The sequence below is a fragment of the Anastrepha ludens genome, chromosome 2 (assembly GCF_028408465.1).
Source record: "Anastrepha ludens isolate Willacy chromosome 2, idAnaLude1.1, whole genome shotgun sequence".
NCBI classification, from domain to species: domain Eukaryota; kingdom Metazoa; phylum Arthropoda; class Insecta; order Diptera; family Tephritidae; genus Anastrepha; species Anastrepha ludens.
Window position 1 is genome coordinate 93400786 of NC_071498.1, and position 23333 is coordinate 93424118.

Sequence of the window (23333 nt, forward strand, 5' to 3'; positions counted from 1 at the left end):
TTACCTTCGATATCTGCTCTGTTTTTAATATCGAACCTCATTATTGGTTGTTTTTCTGGAGAAATGGTGCGTTTTATTTACTTATATTGCATTGTCAGCGACTTAATTGGAAATCGTAAAAACACAATTACAAAGTGTCGCAAATCATATTTCTTTCGAAAAAATTTGACAGGTTTATATTCAGTGTCGTATTATAAATTAGAATATAATTAAATCGAGTTTTGATGGTTTTACAATTCGGCCAACAAGCTGGCCATATCTGACTAAAAGCATGCGTCAGCTTGCTAAAATTAGATTTTGCTTCGAGTTAGATGGAAAAGCACAATCCTTGACGATATTTATTTAAAATTCAAAAGACCCACACCCTGTCAAAATTGCACTTCTTATTCTGCTGCGTGCTGCTCAGATTTTCTTGGCGAATTCGCGATCTGTTTAGTTCTGTTCGTTCAACGGCCACTGTCGCGTGCGCTAATGAGTAAATAAATATTTTTCTAATTATAATTTTTTTCTAATCTCATGGAAACTCTCGTTGTATACATTAAAAATTAATTTGATGCTTGAGCAAATAATTTCTTTAAATTCAATCGCTTTGTCATTGCCAGTTTCCCGTACGTGATTGAAAAGGGGTTGTAAAGAGCATGGCAAAGGTGCATCCACATAGTGTGCCCCATTTCGTGGCAACATTACATAGCATTTACTTAGTATTGACACTTCTGATTGCGTTGAATTGCGTGCAAATTGCAAGTGCAGAGAAGACAGAGAAGACAAATGTCGGTAAGTTTTGGAAAAATATTCAGCACGCGATTTACCAAATTAAATTCGTATGCAAGTTTGATTACGTAAATAGTGACGAAAAATCGGTGCGCCACGCAGTTTCAGCGCCGCACTGTGTTGCAGATGTCGCGAACTAAGTGTTCCACTTCGCTAACGCATCCAAAAAATATTTGTCTTCCAAATGCTGCTCGCCGTATCTCTCGTGGTACCTGTATACATTGTGCCGTATACAAATAAATATATTTAATACTTTTTACATACATATTAACAAATCCACAAATATACACAAATCTATGGATAGAGACTAATTTACATTGCATTTTGTGCGATGTTTTTGCTGAGATTTGTTGCTCTTTCATTTTGGCGACATTTGCTGCAAAGTGAAGGAAAAGACATGGCGTAAAGAAAAACAAGAATAGTTGGTGTTTGTTTGTGCATAAGTAAAATGTGCAAAAAAGCAAAAACATCTAATGCCACAGTGCGATTTTCTTAGGTTCTTTACTATAAAATATATGACACTATGGATAATAAGGGCTATAGTCTTTCCCCACCTGAATAATTTGTATGTGAGCTCTCGTGTCATTTCATTGTTTGTTACACACAAATGCGTCTCTAAGTATTGTCGAACTATTTATGCCCTTTTGGCAGCTCAGGTTAAGGAAAACAACCGAAAAAATTTCGATTACCACAAATTCTCTACTAAAGTTTATTTTGTAGTCCAAAATATTATATTATTTATCCCAATTTAATAGTGCCTTTTTATGTCTGATAAGAAACCAAAAAATTTGTAAATGGGGAGTAAAATTAAAACTTTAATTTCAACAAAAGATAACGTCAGAAATCTGTACTAAGCGATTTATGAGCGGGTTCCGGTTAGACTAACTGCCATTAAAAATATAAACCTTTGAACTAAATAAATCTCTGAGACAATTGCTTGACTACTTTTACGTGCATTTAAGCACAGATTGGCCAAGAGCTAAATATTACATTAAATGTCCTTTGGGACCACATGAATAAGACTGGGCATATAAATAAGCTCGATGTATATCTGTGGCACACAAAGACCTCGTGAATCGAATTTCCATCTGCGAATTTCTTTTGCACAAAATCAACGCATTACTGAAGCGGATGATTAAATATGGGTCGCTTATGATAAAATATGTCAAACGAAAGTGGTTGTGGTCGAAGAGCGGTGGCCAATCGTGGTCTAGACGGTCAGGTTGTGTGTGTGTTTGGTGGACTGGTAGGGAATCATCTACTATGAGTTACTTCCCTACGAGTAGATTCTTAATTCAGACCTATAGCAATTGCACAGATGCTGCTAGATTTAACGAATAGGAGAGCAAATTTGTTCCACCAGAACAGCACCTGAGATTAGTTAAGAGTTCCTTGAGCATTTACCTTATAGCTTTGTTGTATCACCTGTCTATGGCCAACCCTTTTTTGCTGGTGAAACCTTCTCCTCAAGAGGAGTTTGTGAAAATCGGCTGCCCCATATTTTTGTCAAAGACGAGGCAAACTGAAAACACTGACTAATTGGCAAAATTAACTATGCTATCATACAAAAAGTTTTCAATATCTTAATAAAATAATGGAGCCGTTTATTATAATTTTAATTTATATTTATAATCTTCTTCATTAGTAATTTTTTATATTTTTATCCCAATATTAAAAAGTAAATTCGTGAAAAAGTTCATCCAGATCAATATAAATTTTAAACTGTGTTTCTACGTCGATTATTTATTTGTTCCAGTCTTTGAAACGGAATTTCATATGCATCAACAGACCCAAGTGGGAAACATTTGCTATTTGCAAGCATCTAAAATAAAGGTAATTTTCCGTGCCCTAGGCTCAATGGGACAGTCTTCCGGCAATGTCGACTAACCTGACAATCAAGTTATCAAGTGAAATGTATGATTACCGGCATTTCAGTCCAAATATCTTATGACTTAAGACTTGAAAAGCAGATTTTAAGTATGTACCTTTTGTACTTGAAAGTTTAAGTTAAGTTTACACTCTGTAGAACATATTTTTTCGGATTCGAAACTAAAATAGCTATAGCTACACTTTCACGTGCCCTTATGCACTTCTATAATTCTCAAGTGGCTTATATAACTACAAGATCTTAAAAACCTAAAAGCAGTAATAATAGAACAAAAAAATGTTCACTTCAAGAAATATTAAAAACGTGTAAAAATCGTACCAATTAAGCAAATTTACTTTTTTTAAGACCAGGAAAATTAGTAGTGGAAGTGGAGACTATTTTTTGTTTAACTTCTATTCGATAGAGTTCGGGTTCAGAACCCAATTGAGGTTATGAAACCTCTAGTTACAGAAACATTTTTTTCTAACAGTGGTCGCTCTTCGGCAGTCAATGGCAAACCTGCGAGTGTATATTGCTACGAAAAATCTCCTCTCAAAACCCATCCGCACACTTCGTGCACTTTTCTTGTGCGAGTACATACCTTATGATCAGAAAGTACCGGGGAACCGCGCACGTGGGAACCGGTTCATATTTTTTTCTTATGTTGGTAGCGCCATCGGATCATTAGCGTCAGCCTGGCCGGCCGGAAATGTGGGCAAACTATTCTTAGATTTTGCATGATGATAGCGCGCCATCGCATCGAGCCCAAATAGTGCTGGATTATTTGACCAAACATCAAGTAAATACCATCGTGCAAGCACCGTATTCACCTGATATGGCCCCGTGCGACTTCTTTTTGTTTTCCAAGTTGAATTTACCACTTTGTATAAGGAGATTTCAGTCGATAGAGGAGATCAAAGATAATGCGTCGAAGGTGCTGAAGGCCTTCCCTTCGTCGGCCTACCAGGGGTACATGGAGGACTGGGTTAAACGTTGGCACATGCTTGTTGCCTCAGATGGATCATATTTTTAAGGAGATAAAATAAATTTGCCTGAAATTTAATTCTGTTTTGTTTTATTTAAACATTCCCGGTACTCTCAGATCATAGGGTATACCAGACGCAAAAGAAAGATAATAATATTTTGACGATTTATTTGGATTATCATCATTAAAGCTCAGCATAGCATACTTTATAATTCTAAAACATTTTTTCTTTGTTTACAATTAGTATAATTTTAGAGAACATCAAGCGCGCACGCTGTAGAAATGTTGATACCTTCAGATCGCAGTCTTCTTTTATATAATCTTTGAACTAACAGGAGGGAGGCGTTTGCCAATGCTACCTTACTGATGGTCCGCTTACTGGTTCTCCTATACTAGGGGATCGGTATGATTCTCATTCTGACTTCTGCGCTTTCAATTCTCTGCAGAGGATGGTATTTATTTAGTAACAGTCTAGCAGAATCGTGAAAAATATATTTACACAAGCACACGAAAGTGAGGGATTGATTGTGGGAGCAATGGATTTAGAAACATAGTTCAGTCGGCTTCCTTGTCCGAATAAACGGGGATTGCTCTAGATTAAAGTTAGGTTTGCATTGAAAATCGCTCCTCTTCATAGAAACAAATTTCGTCCTTTCCTCTACTAATAGGGTAAAATGCGTAAATAAATATATTAAAAATGATGACATCACAAAATCGATGCTCACAATTATTCAGAAATTCTAAAAACAACGAGTGGTAACGCCCGCTCTTAACGTCTAAACACACTTTGTGCCATTTTGACCCCGAGTAAAGTTATCCCAGTGGAGAGAGGTGCTAAAATCTTTATTTTGCAAAATTTTTATATTTATCTGATTTTGAACTTATTTTATTTACTTCATTTGTCAATTTGCTTTTAGGCCTAATTTATGAAAGCACCAACCCACATATGGAGAAGCTCTTTGAAATGGCTATCGCTAAAGCGAACGAGGACAGCGATGGAGCCCTACAGCTGAGCGGCATTTCTGTACCCATCCAACCAGGCAATGCCTTCGAAACGTCAAAGAAACTCTGCAAAATATTGCGGGTAGGCATAGTAACGGCATATTTCCAGGGTTTGTATAAAAAAAATCGGAACAAATTTGTGCCTTACTTGACTGGCGGAACACACCAAGTGCGTCAAGCCTTAGTCGCCTTATAGGTCGATATCTCAGTGAACCTCTATCGAGTGGCTCTTTGCATGCTCAAAATGTAGCGAAATCACAGCGAAACATCCAAAAAATATTGTTCAGAGCGTAGCCAGAGTTGGATTGACCAGGGTTATTTTTGTCAAGGGCTGCCGACGACCACCTTCGTGGAAAAAAGAGTATCACGATGTACGGAGGCCAGATTCCAAGAGTGCATCCCTCGTAATGGTCAACACTTCAATACTTCCGCACTTCGCTCCTTGGAAATAGTTATTGTAATAAACGTTTATCATTAGTAGTTTTGTTTTAGTTGAGCTATTAATTACTAATTCTGCTACCGGACATATACAGAAACACTAGTAGTCATTTGTGCATCTGAGATAGGCCATGCAATTTTTGTTTATATAATAATATGATTTCCTAGCCCGTTTATACTTCTTACTGCGTTTGATTGAGATTAATGACCTGACAGGAAACTGCACGAAACTTCTCACGATACTTTTTATACAAATTCTGTAAATCTATCCACTTGTATTATTTGCTTTGATTTCCTAACACTTTCATTACTTTCATATGCATAGCAAAATTTAGTAGCCGTGTTTGGTCCCACCACAGATATGGCTGCCAAGCATGCGATGAGCATTTGCGATGCCAAAGAGCTGCCATTCATCGATACACGATGGGATTTTGGTGTGCAAATGCCAACAGTTAATTTGTATCCACATGCCTCACAGCTGGCGGTAGTGTTGAAAGATTTAGTAGTGGCGTTGGAATGGACGGATACCTTCACAATCATCTACGAAACGGGTGAGTTTTGTAGTTAGAAGTGGACGGAAGGATGAAAGAGCTGACGTGACTTAATTGCATATTAATGTACTTCAACAGGTGAATTTCTGCCTATGGTGAATGAATTACTGCAAATGTATGGCACCAATGGGCCCAGAATCACTGTACGCCGCTATGAGCTGGACTTGAATGGCGACTATCGTAATGTGCTGCGACGCATTAAAAATTCCGGTGATTACTCCTTTGTTGTAGTGGGTTCAACAGAAACGTTGCCTGAATTTTTCAAACAGGTCAGCGCTGCGTGGCCATTGAGATAGAGAGAGAAAGATAGAATGTTTGTAATATTATGCTTTCTTTTTTTCTTTGCTAGGCTCAACAAGTGGGCCTTATGACTAATGACTATCGTTACATAATCGGTAATTTGGATTTGCAAACTATGGATTTGGAGCCTTTTCAGCATGGTGACACCAACATAACTGGCATACGCTTGGTCTCACCGGATACGGAAAGTGTGGAAGAATTAGCAAAAGCATTATACGAAACGGATAACCCTTTTCAAAATGGTAGGAAAGTAATTGGTCAGTGATCAGACATAAAATGAATTCACAATTTGTCACAGCAAATATGTATGCCACATGGAATAGGTTAATTTATCATAATTTATGTGATTATATTTAAGTCATGTATTAAAAGTTCAACTCACATTAGCATACACAAGTAAAACTTCTCCGAGACGCTATTACTCGCATATTTGAATAATTTGGTTGCTCATGAGTTGGTGTGATTTGGTACTTTTTTACAGCCGGAAAGAAAACGAATGATAAATTACGTGCCACCAAAATTTTGGCATACTTATTTGTATCTGTATACGTATATTACGATGCATGCATATACATTCACACTTATTTATTATATTTCCAGTACGAGCATATAGGTATATACTAAGCCACACGATAAATTCATAGCGAAACCATAGAAAATGTATTATACTTTCATTATTTATGATTATTTAATCTTGTGTCACCGCTTCTGCTTCCGCCACTATGCTTCGATTTTCGCTTTGAACTTTGGACACAGTTAGGTGGAGACTGTACATACATAAATCTACATCTATATACATCTATTATACGCCGACTGTAGCATCACAGGAGGCAAAAGTCCAACCCCTCAGCAATCACTCCAGTTCATGTACTGGTATTTGATGGAAGACGTCATACTGGTTCGGGAGTGACCAGAATTGTACCCATTACAAAATGACCAATTAGAGATAACAGAAAATATTGTAAGAAGATCAGAAACCTCAATATTAATGAAAGTATTAATTTGCTTATTGTTGAGTTGGGTTAAAGTTCCACATCACGGCTTCGGCCGTATGCTTTTGATGCTTCCCTTCTCCACAAAAACTTTCATAACGACCCTTGAATTTTTTCTAATGCCGCAAGGAGCGATTGCAGCTATCCCCTTAAACTTATAAGAATTAGCAAGTCATCCTTTGGCTTTTGCAGCCCGATTGTATTACTGGAGAAAGTTGAATAAAACTACTATAAATTAATAACAAATTTTCTAAAGTTAAGTTTTCCTCCATTTTCCTCAACCCGAATTTTTCACAAATAATTATTTATTTATTAAAAGAATACTAATTATAAATAATTATTCCTCTGAAAAAACTTAAGCCTGACTTCTACGACCTTCGGCTATTTTTCTACGAATAAAATCAAAAGGCTTTCAGCTCTCAAATACTAATTATGTAAGCTTAATTGTATGTGTATGCAGACCTAACTCTATGACGCAATTTACAGTTTAATCGCCTAAGCTGAAATGGTCTACTTCAACACAATCGTACATGAAAATTGACTCGCACAAAAGTTGTTCACTTGTACGGAGTTCAGAACTATCATTACTTATTTCGCGTACTATTAAATTTTTAGCATGGCGCTGCTATTCCAAAAAATTACAATACCACTCCGTTTCTCCAACAAAACTCCGATAAGAAATCGCACCACAAAAAACTGATCATTTCTAAATTTACTAGTTTACTTATTTATCTATTTTAAAAAGAGGTTGTCTGTAAAGTCGGTTTACTGACGATAGTTTAACGTGACAACGTCATAAGAAAAGACTGATGTAATGGTTGCATTTTTCAAAAGAAAATTTAATTTTATTTGTTCGATAGGATATAGAGAAGGAGGTAAATAGAATCGCAATGAAATTGATCAAGTTACATCTACACAAAGGTGAAAAATTACGAAACATTTATCAAATTACTGATACTGCAGTGGGTAAGGCTTTCTCAAGTGGGCATCAAAATTACCAAAGTGAATATTTTGCGATGAAATTCAGCCAGGACTGAGTTCTATCATCCAGAAGCACACTCAGAAAATTTTGTTGTAAAATTCTAAATAGTTTTTTTTTTATTAACTATCGAAGTTTTTTGCAGCGCTTGAATAATTATCACATTTCTCGTAAAGTAAGTATCCGATTACAACGATTTTTCAACTGCAGACTGATAAAGGATGATATTTTCCAAAAACGTTATTTTTGTTCCGAAACTTGATGTTTTGTTTTTGTAAAAAATTTTTTTTAATAAACAATTAAAAATTTAACTAATTTCTGCGCCTCTGGGATGAAAATTTTTTAAGGATATTAACGTAATAAACATCTGTGCATTTATGTATGAAAAAAAAATGCGTGCAATTCGAAAAGGATTAATTATAATTAATTTGTTTGTGCCAGAATGCGCGCTTCGACTTACGCGGACGCGCACGAACACACAAACGGCGACTCGCGGGCGGCTTGCGAAAAACCGTTTTAGAAACGTCTCAACGCGATATGCTTCCGTAAGATCAGTTTTGCCGACTTTTCCATTACTGGTGTTTACTTGTTTTTAAAGATTGGCCATATAAATAATTTACGTATAAAAGAATTTGCGCTTTGACTCTCGCGGAAATGCGTAATTATAATTAAATCAAATGTATTCAAAGGAATGTATAAGCTGTCATGCAAGGTCTCATATATACTTCTTTATTACTAACGTTTATGTTTACATATCAGATCTATACCTACATTGTAAGTTCAGTCAGCAAATGCCCTTAAAATTTCTCGTTGAAAAACAACAACAATTCACGGACGGACACAAAAAGAGAAAAGATATAGAAAGTTATACAGATATCGCATATTCATTTGTTATTTCGAGAAAAAATGAAAATCATTCACGCTTTTTACACTTTTCATGTAGTTTGCTTTACATAATGGCTATAATTTTAGATTGATCGTGGGCTGAAAATATTTTGCACTCGATGGAATTTTTAACTTTTGGAATAAATATCGTGCGCGTCCGCGTAAGTCGAAGCGCGCATTCTGGCACAAAAAAATTAATTATAATTAATCCTTTTCGAATTGCACGCATTTTTTTTTCATACATAAATGCACAGATGTTTATTACGTTAATATCCTTAAAAAATTTTCATCCCAGAGGCGCAGAAATTAGTTAAATTTTTAATTGTTTATTAAAAAAAATTTTTTACAAAAACAAAACATCAAGTTTCGGAACAAAAATAACGTTTTTGGAAAATATCATCCTTTATCAGTCTGCAGTTGAAAAATCGTTGTAATCGGATACTTACTTTACGAGAAATGTGATAATTATTCAAGCGCTGCAAAAAACTTCGATAGTTAATAAAAAAAAAACTATTTAGAATTTTACAACAAAATTTTCTGAGTGTGCTTCTGGATGATAGAACTCAGTCCTGGCTGAATTTCATCGCAAAATATTCACTTTGGTAATTTTGATGCCCACTTGAGAAAGCCTTACCCCAGTACAATTCTGCGTAGAGAATTGATTCGTACATTTGATATGCCTATATGATTTGTATGCATCTTTACATATAGATTTGTTCTTTTGTATATACATATGCATGTTTATATGTATTGGCTTAGAACATATGTATATTAGACCATGAAAATTGCACCTAAGTATATGTATGTATGCATGTTTATATACATATATTAGTATACAACATATCTTATAAGGTATATGGTAAATATTACCATACATTTTTTCCTTCATATATAATAAAAAAATTAATAATAATAACATTAAAACAACAGGTATTATTAACAAACTTGGTTTTATTTTAAATTCTTCAAGTGAATCAAATTAATAATAATCAATAAGAAGGCATATACAAATACAAATACGTGAATTTATATATGTACATATGCGCATATACATACATATATACGCTCACTTAAGTAGGAGAGAGCAAGATGTCGAACGTTGCCGTTCGTTTGCTTTGTTTGCTTTGTCGTTCGTTCCGCGCTTTCGCTTGCAGTTCATTCTATGCAATGAGCAAGGTAACGACAAATGAGCAAGGTAACGGCAATGGACAAGGTAACGACATATGAGCAAGGTAACACTAATGAGCAAGGTAACGACACATTTTTTCGTGCGTGCAGCCTGTTAAATCGAATTATAAGACGTTATCACGTCAAAAACTAGTTTATTTCAGTTGTGTTTGTGCACTAAAATCTACAACTTGAGTTTCGGTCTTATTTTTTGATTCCTTCAAGAAATATATCATACTTTTAATAGGAATAGCCGGCTGATACCGATTTCCTATCCAGTTGGACCAATTGTTTTTTGACTGTTGAAAACCCTATGTGAATTTTAGCGTATAAGCAAAGTGTTGGAATGTTTTGAAAACCTATAAGAAACTTAAAAAGCGGAAAGCCTGAACTTTAATAAACCAGACAACTTTTCAGCCACATTGTTGTGTGGTAATTAATATACATATGTTTCGAATATGACCTAAAGTAGCCCATTTAATTGATATTTTTGATTATATCGGCCAGAGCTATTCCTAGAAGATATCGGGGTGTTTGGCCGAGCTCCTCCTCCTATTTGTGGTATGCGTCTTGATGTTGTTCCACAAATGGAGGGTCCTACAGTTTCAAGCCGACTCCGAACGGCATATATTTTTATGAGGAGCTTTTTCATGGCAGAAGTACACTCGGATATTTGCCATTGCCTACCGAGGGGCGACCGCTATTAGAAAAATCTTTTTCTTAATTTTGGTGTTTCACCGAGATTCGAACCGACGTTTTCTCTGTGAATTCCGAATGGTAGTCACGCACCAACCCATACGGCTACGGCGGCCATTAAAAATTAGTTTGGGGGAAAAGAAATCATTATAATATATTATATTTCCCCCGTATAAACTAATTCGGATCATAAGATAAATTTTTAAGAATATCTCTACCACAACGCCATTTAATGGATCCAAATAAAGATAATAATTTTCCCAGACGTAAATGAAACAACTCACTTAAATTACATTTTAAAGGATGTAGGCTTAGGAGCCATTAAATTACAAACGAACATTAATATTCATACATAAATTTAAAAAATTTTGAAATGGGGTTCTGTAGTTGCATTTAAATAAAATTCATAATTGACAAATATTATAATAAATTAAACTTTTTTGTAGTTGCAAGAAACATATTTCAATTAAGTATAAGAAACAATTATAAAATCTTGTTGATGTATTGCCATGGTAATTTGCTTATGCGCTGACGCCAAGTTGCTTGCACTTCTTCTCTGACAGACCGACTCGCACAAGCAACTTATTTTGTCGGAAGTAGTAGTCATCTCTCGACTGCGCGATCGGAATGTAAAATCGTAAAATGAACGACAATTCTTTGCCTATACTTGCTAGTTCTGATACAGTCTTACTTTGCAGACAAACGTTGCTCTACGCAAAGCGAACTTCGCAATTGGTGGACTAGTTGCGAACCAGAAACTTGTTTCATTAGTTCAGGTTTTCACTTCAGGGTTAGAAATAAATAGGCGTACTACACTATCTACTCATCTTCTTGCATTTATGTATGTATATGTGCATCTATATATACCTAATATCTCTATGTTATTTCTATTTGCAGTGTCATGTCCTTTGACCACCAGCATGGCTTTGGTTTACGATGGCGTTCAGCTGCTCGCAGAAACATTCAAGCATGTAATGTTCCTTGCGGTGTCATTAAATTGTAACGACGCCAGCTCATGGGATAAGGGATACACGCTCGTCAACTATATGAAATCGGTAAGTTAATAGTGTGATAACAACCTAATGCACATACATACATACATATGCGCAAATACACACTACAGAAGCGTATGGCCATCTCAAGCTTGAATTGGCTCAGAAGAACACTTAAACTACTACACTTCGCCGTTCTGTGATTTCCTCTTCTTAACGATTACTTCTCGAACATTTGTATGTAAACATGTATTTAAGAGCAAATTTCTTTTGCTGGGGTAATAACACCTTTGTGTCGATGGCTGTTAATAAATTGTGTAAGTATATTTAAGGCAGGGAATAACCGGGCTTAAGTATTTGCTCGAAGTGCAGTAGGCTGTTTTATGCCAGTCAGTAATAGCTTGACAACTGGACTGTTGAATATAACAATTTCTTAGAGCATGTGAATGTATGTGTGTACTTATGTATAAATATCTAACTTTTGAACGCGTAAACGCGTTCTCGCTAAAAGTACTCCATTTATGGGGATAAAGTTTGGTTGTTTTAGTTGAAGGTAAACATTTTATGAAATATATTGCAATTATGCCTCTTCATCCACCGTGAAACTACATAAATACGAGGTGTGTTCAAAAAGTATCGCGAATTTTTGAATTTCGAGTTTTTTGTGGCGATATGTTGGTACTCATGTCTCTCACTCATGCCGATGAGTTCGGCCATTTTGAATGTTGAGTTAATTGTTGACAGCTGCTTTGCTTGCACGTGTTTCGGCTCGTCTTCGATTTTTACCTATTTTTACTTATTCAAAAAGATGAATCAAAGAACCTGTATCAAATTTTGTGTGAGAAACGAAATTAAGTGCGCGGATGCATTCCGAATGTTGACTGTGTCATACGGAGAAGCTACTTTGGACCAAAGCAACGTTTATCGGTGCTACAAAATGTTCTCAGAAGGCCGAGGAGATGTGAACGACGAAAATCATGCCGGACGCCCGATCACTTCAACAACAGACGAAAAAAACGATGAAGTGATGAAAATAGTATTGGCCAATCGGCGAATCACCGTTAGAGAAGTTGCTGAGGACATAGACATATCGATTGACTCGTGACATTCGATTTTTTTCAATGATTTGGGCATGAGACGGGTCGCCGCAAAATTCATACCAAATCTGCTCAATTTCGGCCAAAAGCAGCATCGCATGAACATTGCTAATGAGATGTTGGACTCTGTCCGCGACGACCCAAATTTGCTCTAGAGGGTCATAACTGGGACGAATCTTGGGTTTATGGTTATGAAGTGGAAACCAAAGCTCAATCATCTCAATGGAAGCTGCCGCACGAACCAAGACCGAAAAAAGTGCGCCTAGTTCGGTCGAATGTAAAAGTTTTACTTACCATTTTCTTCGATTGCAAGGGCGTTGTGCATCATGAGTTCTTGACACAAGGGAAAATGGTCAATAAGAAATATTACCGGCAAGTTATGCGCAATTTGCGCAAAGCAATCCGCCAGAAATGCCCGGATTTGTGGAAGAACAAAAATTGGCTCTTGCGTCACGATAACGCCCCTGTTCACACATCGTGGCTTGTGTGCGACTTTTTGGCCAAAAACAACACACTAATGACCACCGTATTCCCCAGATCTGGCCCCCTGTGACTTTTTCTTGTTCCCGAAACTGAAGGAGAAACTGAACAAGATAAAAAAAATGATTTTGAAATGAAGTCCCTCGCAGAATGGAAAAAACGTTGGCACAAGTACATAATATCTCATGGGGATTACTTTGAAGGGGACAGAATAGATAGTAATGAATAAATAAATAATTTTTGAAAAAATACAAAATTCGCGATACCTTTTGAACACACCTCGTAGAGTGAGCTAAATAAATACGGCACATGCTATAGCATTGAAAATTGTCGTAATATCAGCTAGCCGCATAACTTCTTTAATATGGTATATGATTCTCCTTTTGAGTAGTCTAAATGTTTATAAATTCGCGTCGCGCTTGACTGTGCTTTTTGCCTTTTTCATATCTTTTATTTTCATTTTGGTAAGAAGTTGCACACAGCGATCTTGCCAGTCTTTACCGGTGATGTTTTCTTCAAACTTCAGACCGAACTCCATTCCCATGTCGTTCCGATGTTTAAGCCAAAACACATTTTTACTTAAGATACCAGGCTTGGCCTTCAGTTATGGTGAAACATTAAATTGAGCGAGTAACTTCGTTTACCACGAAACCGGGGTCTCGGCAGTAAAATTCTGCCCGCACATTTCACTTGTATTTACGCATTCATTCAATTAGTCGTTGTTCAGACAGCAACGAAGTAAGAACCAGCTGATTCTTTCAAATTCGATGAGAGCCGGTTGGCGGATTGATATTGGTCACCCCTTATGAGTTTTTTCACCAGGGATACTAACTGATCTGAGCACTCGAGTCGCGACACTGACTTAGGCTTGCGTTGAGAACTTGTTGGTTTGCGTGAGATGATCTGAGCCAAGCAAATAACAATTTTTCTGTTGCACGACACAACTTTTAACACGATAATGCTTTTATTTTTTTTCTTACCTAACCTTTGGGCTGATTTTTGGCTACACAGTGTGAATTTTGAGACCCTTTTTCAATTTCCCTCCTCAATACACTAACAAGGAATTTGTAGTTAGCGGTTCAATTATCAAATATATAAATAGTAATAAAGCGCAGGAGTCATGAGCTATGTACGAGGGTCGTTTGAGAAATCCGTGCAAAAATAAAAAGAACAAACTTATTTGGACTAAACCTTTTTTTTATTTTTCGTCTCCTTTTAGGCTTGTACACTTCGGGCAACGCTATTCTAGTTTGTTGATCCCTTCCGAATAATAGGATTTGTCTCAATCTGAAAAATAACCATTCGTTTCTGCAATCACCTTTTCCCTTTCCCTTTCCAAATTTTCCCGCCAGCCACTTCTTCAAATTGGCGAACAAATAGTAGTTTGTGGTATCCGAATGAACCAAGTTGGGAGAATAACAGGGATGTGAAAAGTTCTAATCTAATTTTCATTAGTTTTGCGATCACAACGGCTGAGATGCGAGCTGATGCTTATTGTGATGGAAAAGGAGTATCATTCGACTTCCTCGATTCAAACGAATGCCAAACACAAAGAAATAACTGATCTGACTGGAACTTGGTGAATATTCTTTCAAGAGATGCTACTAACTAAACCACCTCTCTGACTTTGCACGGACTTTCCAAACGACCCTCGTATATATAAATACAAAAGCTCTCATAGTCAACTGTGGCACAATCATATGTATTTAGTATAAAAGCCATTTTAAAAAGTACTTGCATGTATTTGTAGATGCATGACTTTGTGTTTGCATGTCCTTTATTGGTATATATAATAAGTATAAATTCATCAAACAAGCTTACATTTTCGCTTACTGCACTCGTACTTAAAAATCTACAAGGATCGTATATGTGGAAGTAAAGCGTTTTTCAGTAAGAGCGCTTCAACTTTTTTTTGAATAAAACACAAACGGTTTGACTTTTTTAACTAATTTTTCTTTTATTATCGAGTTTGAACATATACATTTCAGTATGAAATTCGATTTCTTTTGCATGACCACCGCGTGCACGTTTTACGAAGTCCAATCGTTGAACCCAATTTTCGACCACTCTTTTGCATAAATCGGCCGAAATTCCAGCAATTTCGCGTTCAATATTAGCTCTGAGCTCACAAATCGTCGCCGGCTTGTTACTGTAGACCAATGACTTCACATAACCCCAAAGAAAATAGTCTAGAGGCGTCAAATCACACGAGCGCGGCGGCCATTCGACCGGTCCATTTCTGGAAATAATGCGCTCATCGAACTTACTCTTCAACAAATCAATTGTAGCGTGTGCTGTGTGGCTTGTGGCCCCGTCCTGTTGAAACCACATGTCGTCTAAGTCCATACCATTCAATTGCGGCCAAAAATAATCGTTTATCATGTCGCGGTATCGATTTCCACTCACAGTAACGTGGCGATCGTTCTCGTCAACGAAAAAATATGGGCCAATTACGCCGCCGGCATATAAACCGCACCAAACAGTGATTTTTTCGGGATGCAACGGTGCCTCATGAATCACGTGTGGATTGCTTTTTGCCCAGTAACGCATATTTTGCTTGTTGACAAAGCCATTGAGCCAAAAGTGAGCTTCATCACTGAAGATGATTTTTCGACTTTAAACTTTCTTAACAGAACACGCATTTTTATAATAAAATTCAATGATTTGCAAGCATTGCTCAAGTGTGTAGCGTTCCATGATGAAATGTATACTAATGAAGTTTACAAATGACAAGCGAAAAATAAAAGATATTGCATTGTTCGCCCTCCCTATCGGAAAAAAGTTGAAGCGCACCTATTGAAAAACGCCTCATATGCACGGATTCCATGCACTTATATGTATGTGTACCTACATTGGTAAGCGCTAAAAGTCCACACTTTTACACTTTCAGCTAAGCTTAAGTGGACTCACCGGTGAAGTGAATTTCAACTATGAAGGCTTGCGTACAGATTTTGCGTTAGATGTTATTGAATTGGCCCCATCGGGCATGCAGAAAATAGGCGAATGGAAGACTGGGGTTGGCTTTATACCTAATCGACCACCACCCACGGTAGTGGAGCCGGATCAACGCTCGTTGGTGAACAAGAGCTTCGTAGTTATAACGGCTATAGTAAGTGCTGCATGTGATAACAAATATATAAGTTTATGTACCTACATACATACATATACATAAATAAAACTATCATGATTAAGAGTTACCCGTTAGAATGTAGCTTAAGTTGTTTAGCTATCACCTTAGTGGAAGCTTTTGCTACTTTGTTTTTGATTACTTTTTTACTTATAATATACACTCCATATTCACTTTTACAACATTTTTCATCTTGTTTGCTAACATCCAGAGTGAACCTTACGGCATGCTAAAGGAGACTGCTGTCAAATTGGAAGGCAATGATCAATATGAAGGCTTTGGCATTGAGTTAATCGAGGAGCTGGGTAAAAAATTGGGTTTCTCCTACACCTTCCGCTTGCAAGAGGATAATAAATATGGTTCATTCAATCCGAAAACGGGCAAATATGATGGTATGATGTTGGAAATAATCGAAGGGGTGAGTAATTGACGGCACACATTAATCCAGTAGCAGATTTGTATGTGAATGATATGTGCCAAATATATATTTGTACTTTGTGCCATATCAACTCACATTGACGAGTTGAGCGCATTTGGTTAAGTAAACAATTTCCGAATAGATAAAATATTTTCATCGGTATACGAGTATAAAATCCACGTACAAATTGAAGTGATTTACATGATTTATTACATCACATGTATTTGTCGGAAAAAAAAAAACAATAAATAATACCTTTACAACACCAACGTCACCTACAAATTTGAGCCTAAACATATTGGATAGTCGGCCATAAATTTCAGCAGTCCATTTTTTATTAGTTGCATTGAAAATACTTTATTGAAAAGATAAAGTTATCAATTTCTTTTCGGAAATCAAGTGGCCATCATTAACATAAATGGTTTATGCTTATTCAAAGGCATTCTCGTGTGCATATTTTTCTCATGCGGCCTCCCACGCACTTCTATACGCCCACCAAATAATTTATTTATGCCTCAAATTGGCCGACCGTACGACTTCCTCATTCCAATGCATGGGTGCTATGAATTTACATATGCATGTATGAGTGAATGTACGAAAATAGAGTTTTGACAAAGGTTAAGGGTCACAAGAATTGAAGTGAAAAATATTAAATTTGGTACACTAAATTTTTTATATTTTTAATTTCGGTTGTTTGAATATCGGGTGTTTTTTAAAAAGGTTGAGTAAAGTTTTAGATTGACCACCATCAATTCCATATAATAATAATTGAAAAAAAAAACACTGGAAAGCCTGGAAAGATCGCGGTGCTGCTCAAGATCTTAGCACATTTTTTCAATTGAAGTATAATTTTCTGTTTCTTTTATGAGTGGTAATGAATTACCCAAGCAATATCCGAGAATGTATACATGTAATTCCATTGCAAAAGGATTAAAGCGTGTTTAAAGGTATATTTAAGTAAAACGCGGTTTCAGCTTTTACGCTTGACAAAAATTATGAAGTGAGTACGGTGCCGCCGCAGCCAAATGGTGATGCGTGACTACCATTTGGAGTACGTAGGTTCTAATCTCCGTGGATAAAACTCCAAAATGAAGAAAAAGTTGTTTCTAATAGCGGTCGCCTCTCTGCAGACAATGGCAAACCTACGAGTGTGTTTCTGCCATGAAAAAACTACTTATAAAAAAATCTGCTTAGCTTAAAAGTGTAGGTCCTTCTATTTTGCGGAACATCGAGACGCACTCCACAAATTGAAGGATAACCATTATTAATGAGGAATATGCAACATTAAAACTTTACAACCTGTTCTTTATCTTTTTTTTTATTACAAGAATTAAATAATAAATAAAATTCACTAAGATTTTATAAACCACAATTATATTAAACTTTTGCTCTAGATTGTATGCAACTGTACAATCGTATATACACTTATATGATATCAAAATCAAAAATTTTATTCCTTCTGTCATGTAAATAAATCTTACGCAACAGAAAATTTCTGGCCAACTTTAGCAACTACAAACTATACCCTCAATGAATGAATCAATTTTCCCGCAGGGTATGGGCTCAATCGTATTTGCTGTCCATTAATATGAACATAAGTATACGAGTATTTGGTCAGCAAATCCTCTTCAATATCTTATCAATAAAATAATTCACTTCCTCTCTTGCTTATTCTCATCTGCGTAATTAATTCTCACCACAATTGAGGTTGACCTTCATTTCCATAATATTATGGGGGATTTCGAAAATGATGTATGGCCTATCCAAATATATAAATAGACTTACGTGATAAGCTTTTGCGGTATAAGCCTAACCAAGTAAGCCCACAGTTTGTTGCCTGAAAGCAGTGCTAACATACTGGCTTCCAATTTGCGAACTTGGCATAGCAAAATGTTGGGTTTTAAGTTGACTTGAAGTCTTCGGTGGTGGAGTTGCAACTGGAATTAAAGTGTGGCTGATTTTCCTCTTTTACTTGTACATGGTACAATTTACATAAACATTTTAGCTCAAAATATAAATACTTGCATACAGTTAATAGTAGCCAGAAATGTAGCGGCTGAGTTTCTTGTTCTTGACTAAGTACAGATAGTCGACAATTTCGGACATCAGACAGATCCTTCAAATAAGATAGTTGAAAGAATTATGATTTTTTTATAATAACTATATTATAGAGACTTAATGACAAATTTTATTTAATTCGAACTTTTCCCAGTTGTGAAAAAAAAAATTCAACGCGTTTTCATAAGCATTTCATACCTTTATACTTACCATTTAATATATCAAAGTTGAATGGACTATAAAACAAACTGCTAGAAATGCTTTAAAGGTTCCAGTTAAAAAGTATTAAGATTGGTTGATTTTTTTTTTTGAATTTGCACAAAATTTGAAACTTGAATTTGTATGATTTTTGGAAGGGAATGAGCTGAAACTTGAATTTGTGTGATTTTTGGAAGGGAATGAGTAGTATGTATATTCCGGAATACAACGCAATATCAAAAATATTAAAATTTTAATATTTTTATCATTTTAACTCAAAAATTTAACATTTTTACCATTTAACTAATTTTTTTAACTTACAGTTACTCAAAATTTTAACATTTTTTAACATTTAACTCATTTTTTTAGCTTATATTATCTCAAAAAAAAAGTTAAAAATTTTGAGTTGGGTCGATTTAGTCCACCCCTAAATTATAGTTACTCGTAGTTAATATTTTTAAGATATTAAAGATATCTATTTTTGATGTACTAGTAATCAATATTTAGGTTGGTACAGTTAAAATTTTGTGTTGGGTCGATGTCTATTAAGTGAAAAAATGTTAAAATATTGATTACAAAATATTTAAAGTAATCTATTCAAACAAAAATAAAAAAAAAAGTTAAAAATTTTGAGTTGGGTCGATTATTATTGATTGATAATTTTAAATATTTATTACAAAATATTTAAAGTAATCTATTCAAACAAAAATAAAAAAAAAAGTTAAAAATTTTGAGTTGGGTCGATTATTATTGATTGATAATTTTAAATATTTATTACAAAATATTTAAAGTAATCTATTCAAACAAAAATAAAAAAAAAAGTTAAAAATTTTGAGTTGGGTCGATTATTATTGATTGATAATTTTAAATATTTATTACAAAATATTTAAAGTAATCTATTCAAACAAAAATAAAAAAAAAGTTAAAAATTTTGAGTTGGGTCGATTATTATTGATTGATAATTTTAAATATTTATTACAAAATATTTAAAGTAATCTATTCAAACAAAAATAAAAAAAAAAGTTAAAAATTTTGAGTTGGGTCGATTATTATTGATTGATAATTTTAAATATTTATTACAAAATATTTAAAGTAATCTATTCAAACAAAAATAAAAAAAAAGTTAAAAATTTTGAGTTGGGTCGATTATTATTGATTGATAATTTTAAATATTTATTACAAAATATTTAAAGTAATCTATTCAAACAAAAATAAAAAAAAAAGTTAAAAATTTTGAGTTGGGTCGATTATTATTGATTGATAATTTTAAATATTTATTACAAAATATTTAAAGTAATCTATTCAAACAAAAATAAAAAAAAAAGTTAAAAATTTTGAGTTGGGTCGATTATTATTGATTGATAATTTTAAATATTTATTACAAAATATTTAAAGTAATCTATTCAAACAAAAATAAAAAAAAAGTTAAAAATTTTGTGTTGAGTCGATGTCTATTAAGTGAAAAAATGTTAAAATATTGATTACAAAATATTTAAAGTAATCTATTAGTAAAAAAAAAACAAAAAAGGATACATTTATTTTTTAAAGTACCTTTCAAAAAAAACGACGAACTCCTCAAAACAAGAGTCTTTGAGTCAGATTTGAACTTGCAACAAAATTATTGTTATAATTCCAACTGCTTAACCAACTCATCTAAACATCATATTCTGAAGTAATGTAATTACAGCTGAGTAGTATGCAAAGCAAGCAATGCTGATCTTATCAACATTGCTCACAATCTATAAATAGAATAAGCATAAGCACAAACCAAAAAAAAATTAAATACTGTTGAATACGAGTCACAAACTGCAAGATAAGCATAATATTTGATAAGCTTTTATACATCAACACATGTTTCGACTCTGTCGAAACCGTTTGACTTTGTCAAACATGGTTACAAGTGCAGTATGTATTTAGCGTTAGAAGAGGGTGGACGCAAAAAAAAAAAAAAACAAAAAGATTTTATAACTATGGCTGGTAAGTTTTTTTTTTTGTAATTTTTTAAGTTTTTATTAATTTATTTATTTGTTTCAGAAGAAAGTATGGATTTCGATGAAAGCAAGGATGGATTTGATGAAGAAGGGGAAAAATTTTTTAAAGATCTTGAAACCTTCACCAGTTTTTGTATAGAAAAACGTATTTCTTCTTTTAATCAACTAAAAGAAAAATATATATTTGAAGGCAATGGCCTAAAATTAAAAAATGAAAAATATAAAAATTTTTTGGATAATATGTTTATGGATAAAAAAGATAAAAAAAATTATAAGAAAGATAAAAGAGAATTTGATTTCATCGATTTAAAAGAATTATTGGAATCAAAACGTGTAAACCAATCTAAACCAGTTGGTTTAGATTTTAAAATTGATAATGAATTTATACAAAATTTACAAAAAGATAGTATTGATGATAATATTACAAAATTATATAAAATTAATAAATTATTATTACAAAATAAGAAAAATACTTTTTATATAAATTGTACAATAGGATTAATTTTAGAAGAATATGCAAGAAAATTGCAATTAGAAAAAGGTTATAAAAAAATTGGTGTAAAATGTAAATATACAACTATGAAAGATATATATAAAAAATTTAAGATAAGCGAAAGCTATGCTTGTAAATTACGTTATATAGGCTTTTTGGTAACACAATACCAAAAATTGCAAAATTTAGATATAACCATTGATGGATTATATAAATATAGAAAAATATTAGATATAGTTTTTGATGAAAAAAATGAAAAATATAAAGATTTCCAAAATAACTGGATATAATAAAAAATAAAAATCTTATTCAAACAAAAATTCAAACATTTTTTTATATTGTAAAGAAAAATTCAAACATTTTTTTATATCTACCATCATTTGTTTCTTGTTCTTTATCTATTACTAAAAATCCAAACTGTTCTTTCCAACATTGAATACACATATTTTTTAAAATATCATAATCAATATCATTACAATGATCATTAAATATGTGTTTCAGATTAGTCTTATCTTGTTTAAATAAAATTATATAGTTTGCATTATCTCTTATCAATTGTTTAGGTATTTTTGAATATGTTTGACATAAATAAAAACAAGAAATGTTATTGTGTCTACCATAAGCAAAATAATTGGCAATATTATCTTGTTGTTCTGTAGAGATATCGTCAAATATTATTACAGAATATGGTTTAATATTTTCAGGTGTTGGTAGAGATTGAATTGATAAACATTTTATATCTTTAGATTCCAAATCATTTTTAACACACAATTTATTGAATTGAATTATCATATCTTCTAAAAATTTATATTTTTCTTGATAGCAAGTTTTTGAACAAATTATTATATCAGAATAATAAATCTTTGATAATATATTTAATAATACATTTGTTTTTCCGCAATTACTTGGTCCACAAATAATTGCTCTAATAATATTCGGAAATATTTCATTTAATCTTTTTATTGGTTTATGAGTATCAAAATTTTGAATAGTTAATTTAATTTTATTATCTAATTTAGTAACTTTTAAATGGCCATCCATAATTTAGAATTTTAGATAAATTTTTTTAATCTATTAATATAATTAATTACATATTTATTTCAATTAATTTTTAGTTAATTTTAATTTTATAAAAATTTAAAAAAACAAGTCAAACATGCATCACTTGATTTGTTAGTGGATTATATGAATAACTATCATCACTAATAATTAAACAGTGAACGACTGTATTTGATGGAAAATCTTCTGTCCATTTAAATTCAATTTTAATATCAATAGCAGCCTCTTTAATTACCTCATTCTGTTTAGATGTATCAATGCATATTATTGGATATTCTTTTAAAAATGTATCATAATTAACTATTGGTAAATTATTTATACTAGAACCATAATATGAATTTTTAAAATCTAGAAACATATTATATAATGTATCAAATTTATTTTGATTAATAGATAGTTGCATATCATAGTTTGGATATCTATTTGTATTTAATTTAACTACAACATTTTCTAAATTACAATGGTCAAATTTACTATTGTCTTCATAATTATTCTGATTTCTTGATGTTTGAAATGCAATAAGAAAATATCTAGGTTTAGCACTAGATGATGTTATATTCCAGGTATAAGTCTTTACAGCTGGAATTGCAGTAGTACAATAGTATCTCCAATTTCTAAAATACATTTGAAAGTTTGTATTATTTGAAATTTTTTTATTAATTTCATGATCAACTTCAACTGAAAATTTAACATGAGGCATTCTCCATATAATTTGATTAATATCAATAGAAAAAGTATGATCACTTAAACTATTATCAATAATTAAACAATTTGTATCATCATTTGA

The 23333-nt window shown here is 33.4% G+C and overlaps 1 protein-coding gene across 2 annotated transcripts in view; it reads left to right on the forward strand.

Moving 5' to 3' along the window:
• Positions 1 to 403: 403 nt before the first annotated feature.
• Positions 404 to 23333, forward strand: part of LOC128854775 (glutamate receptor ionotropic, kainate 2) — a 55828-nt gene continuing 32898 nt past the window's right edge. For both annotated transcript variants that reach the window (XM_054089152.1, XM_054089153.1), the window contains exons 1-9: positions 404 to 475; positions 603 to 774; positions 4541 to 4707; positions 5389 to 5614; positions 5693 to 5883; positions 5964 to 6156; positions 11531 to 11688; positions 16093 to 16311; positions 16541 to 16747. In XM_054089152.1, the coding sequence (XP_053945127.1) occupies positions 639 to 774; positions 4541 to 4707; positions 5389 to 5614; positions 5693 to 5883; positions 5964 to 6156; positions 11531 to 11688; positions 16093 to 16311; positions 16541 to 16747 (1497 nt within the window). In that variant the 5' untranslated portion in view covers positions 404 to 475; positions 603 to 638. The remainder of the gene's footprint in view (positions 476 to 602; positions 775 to 4540; positions 4708 to 5388; positions 5615 to 5692; positions 5884 to 5963; positions 6157 to 11530; positions 11689 to 16092; positions 16312 to 16540; positions 16748 to 23333) is intronic.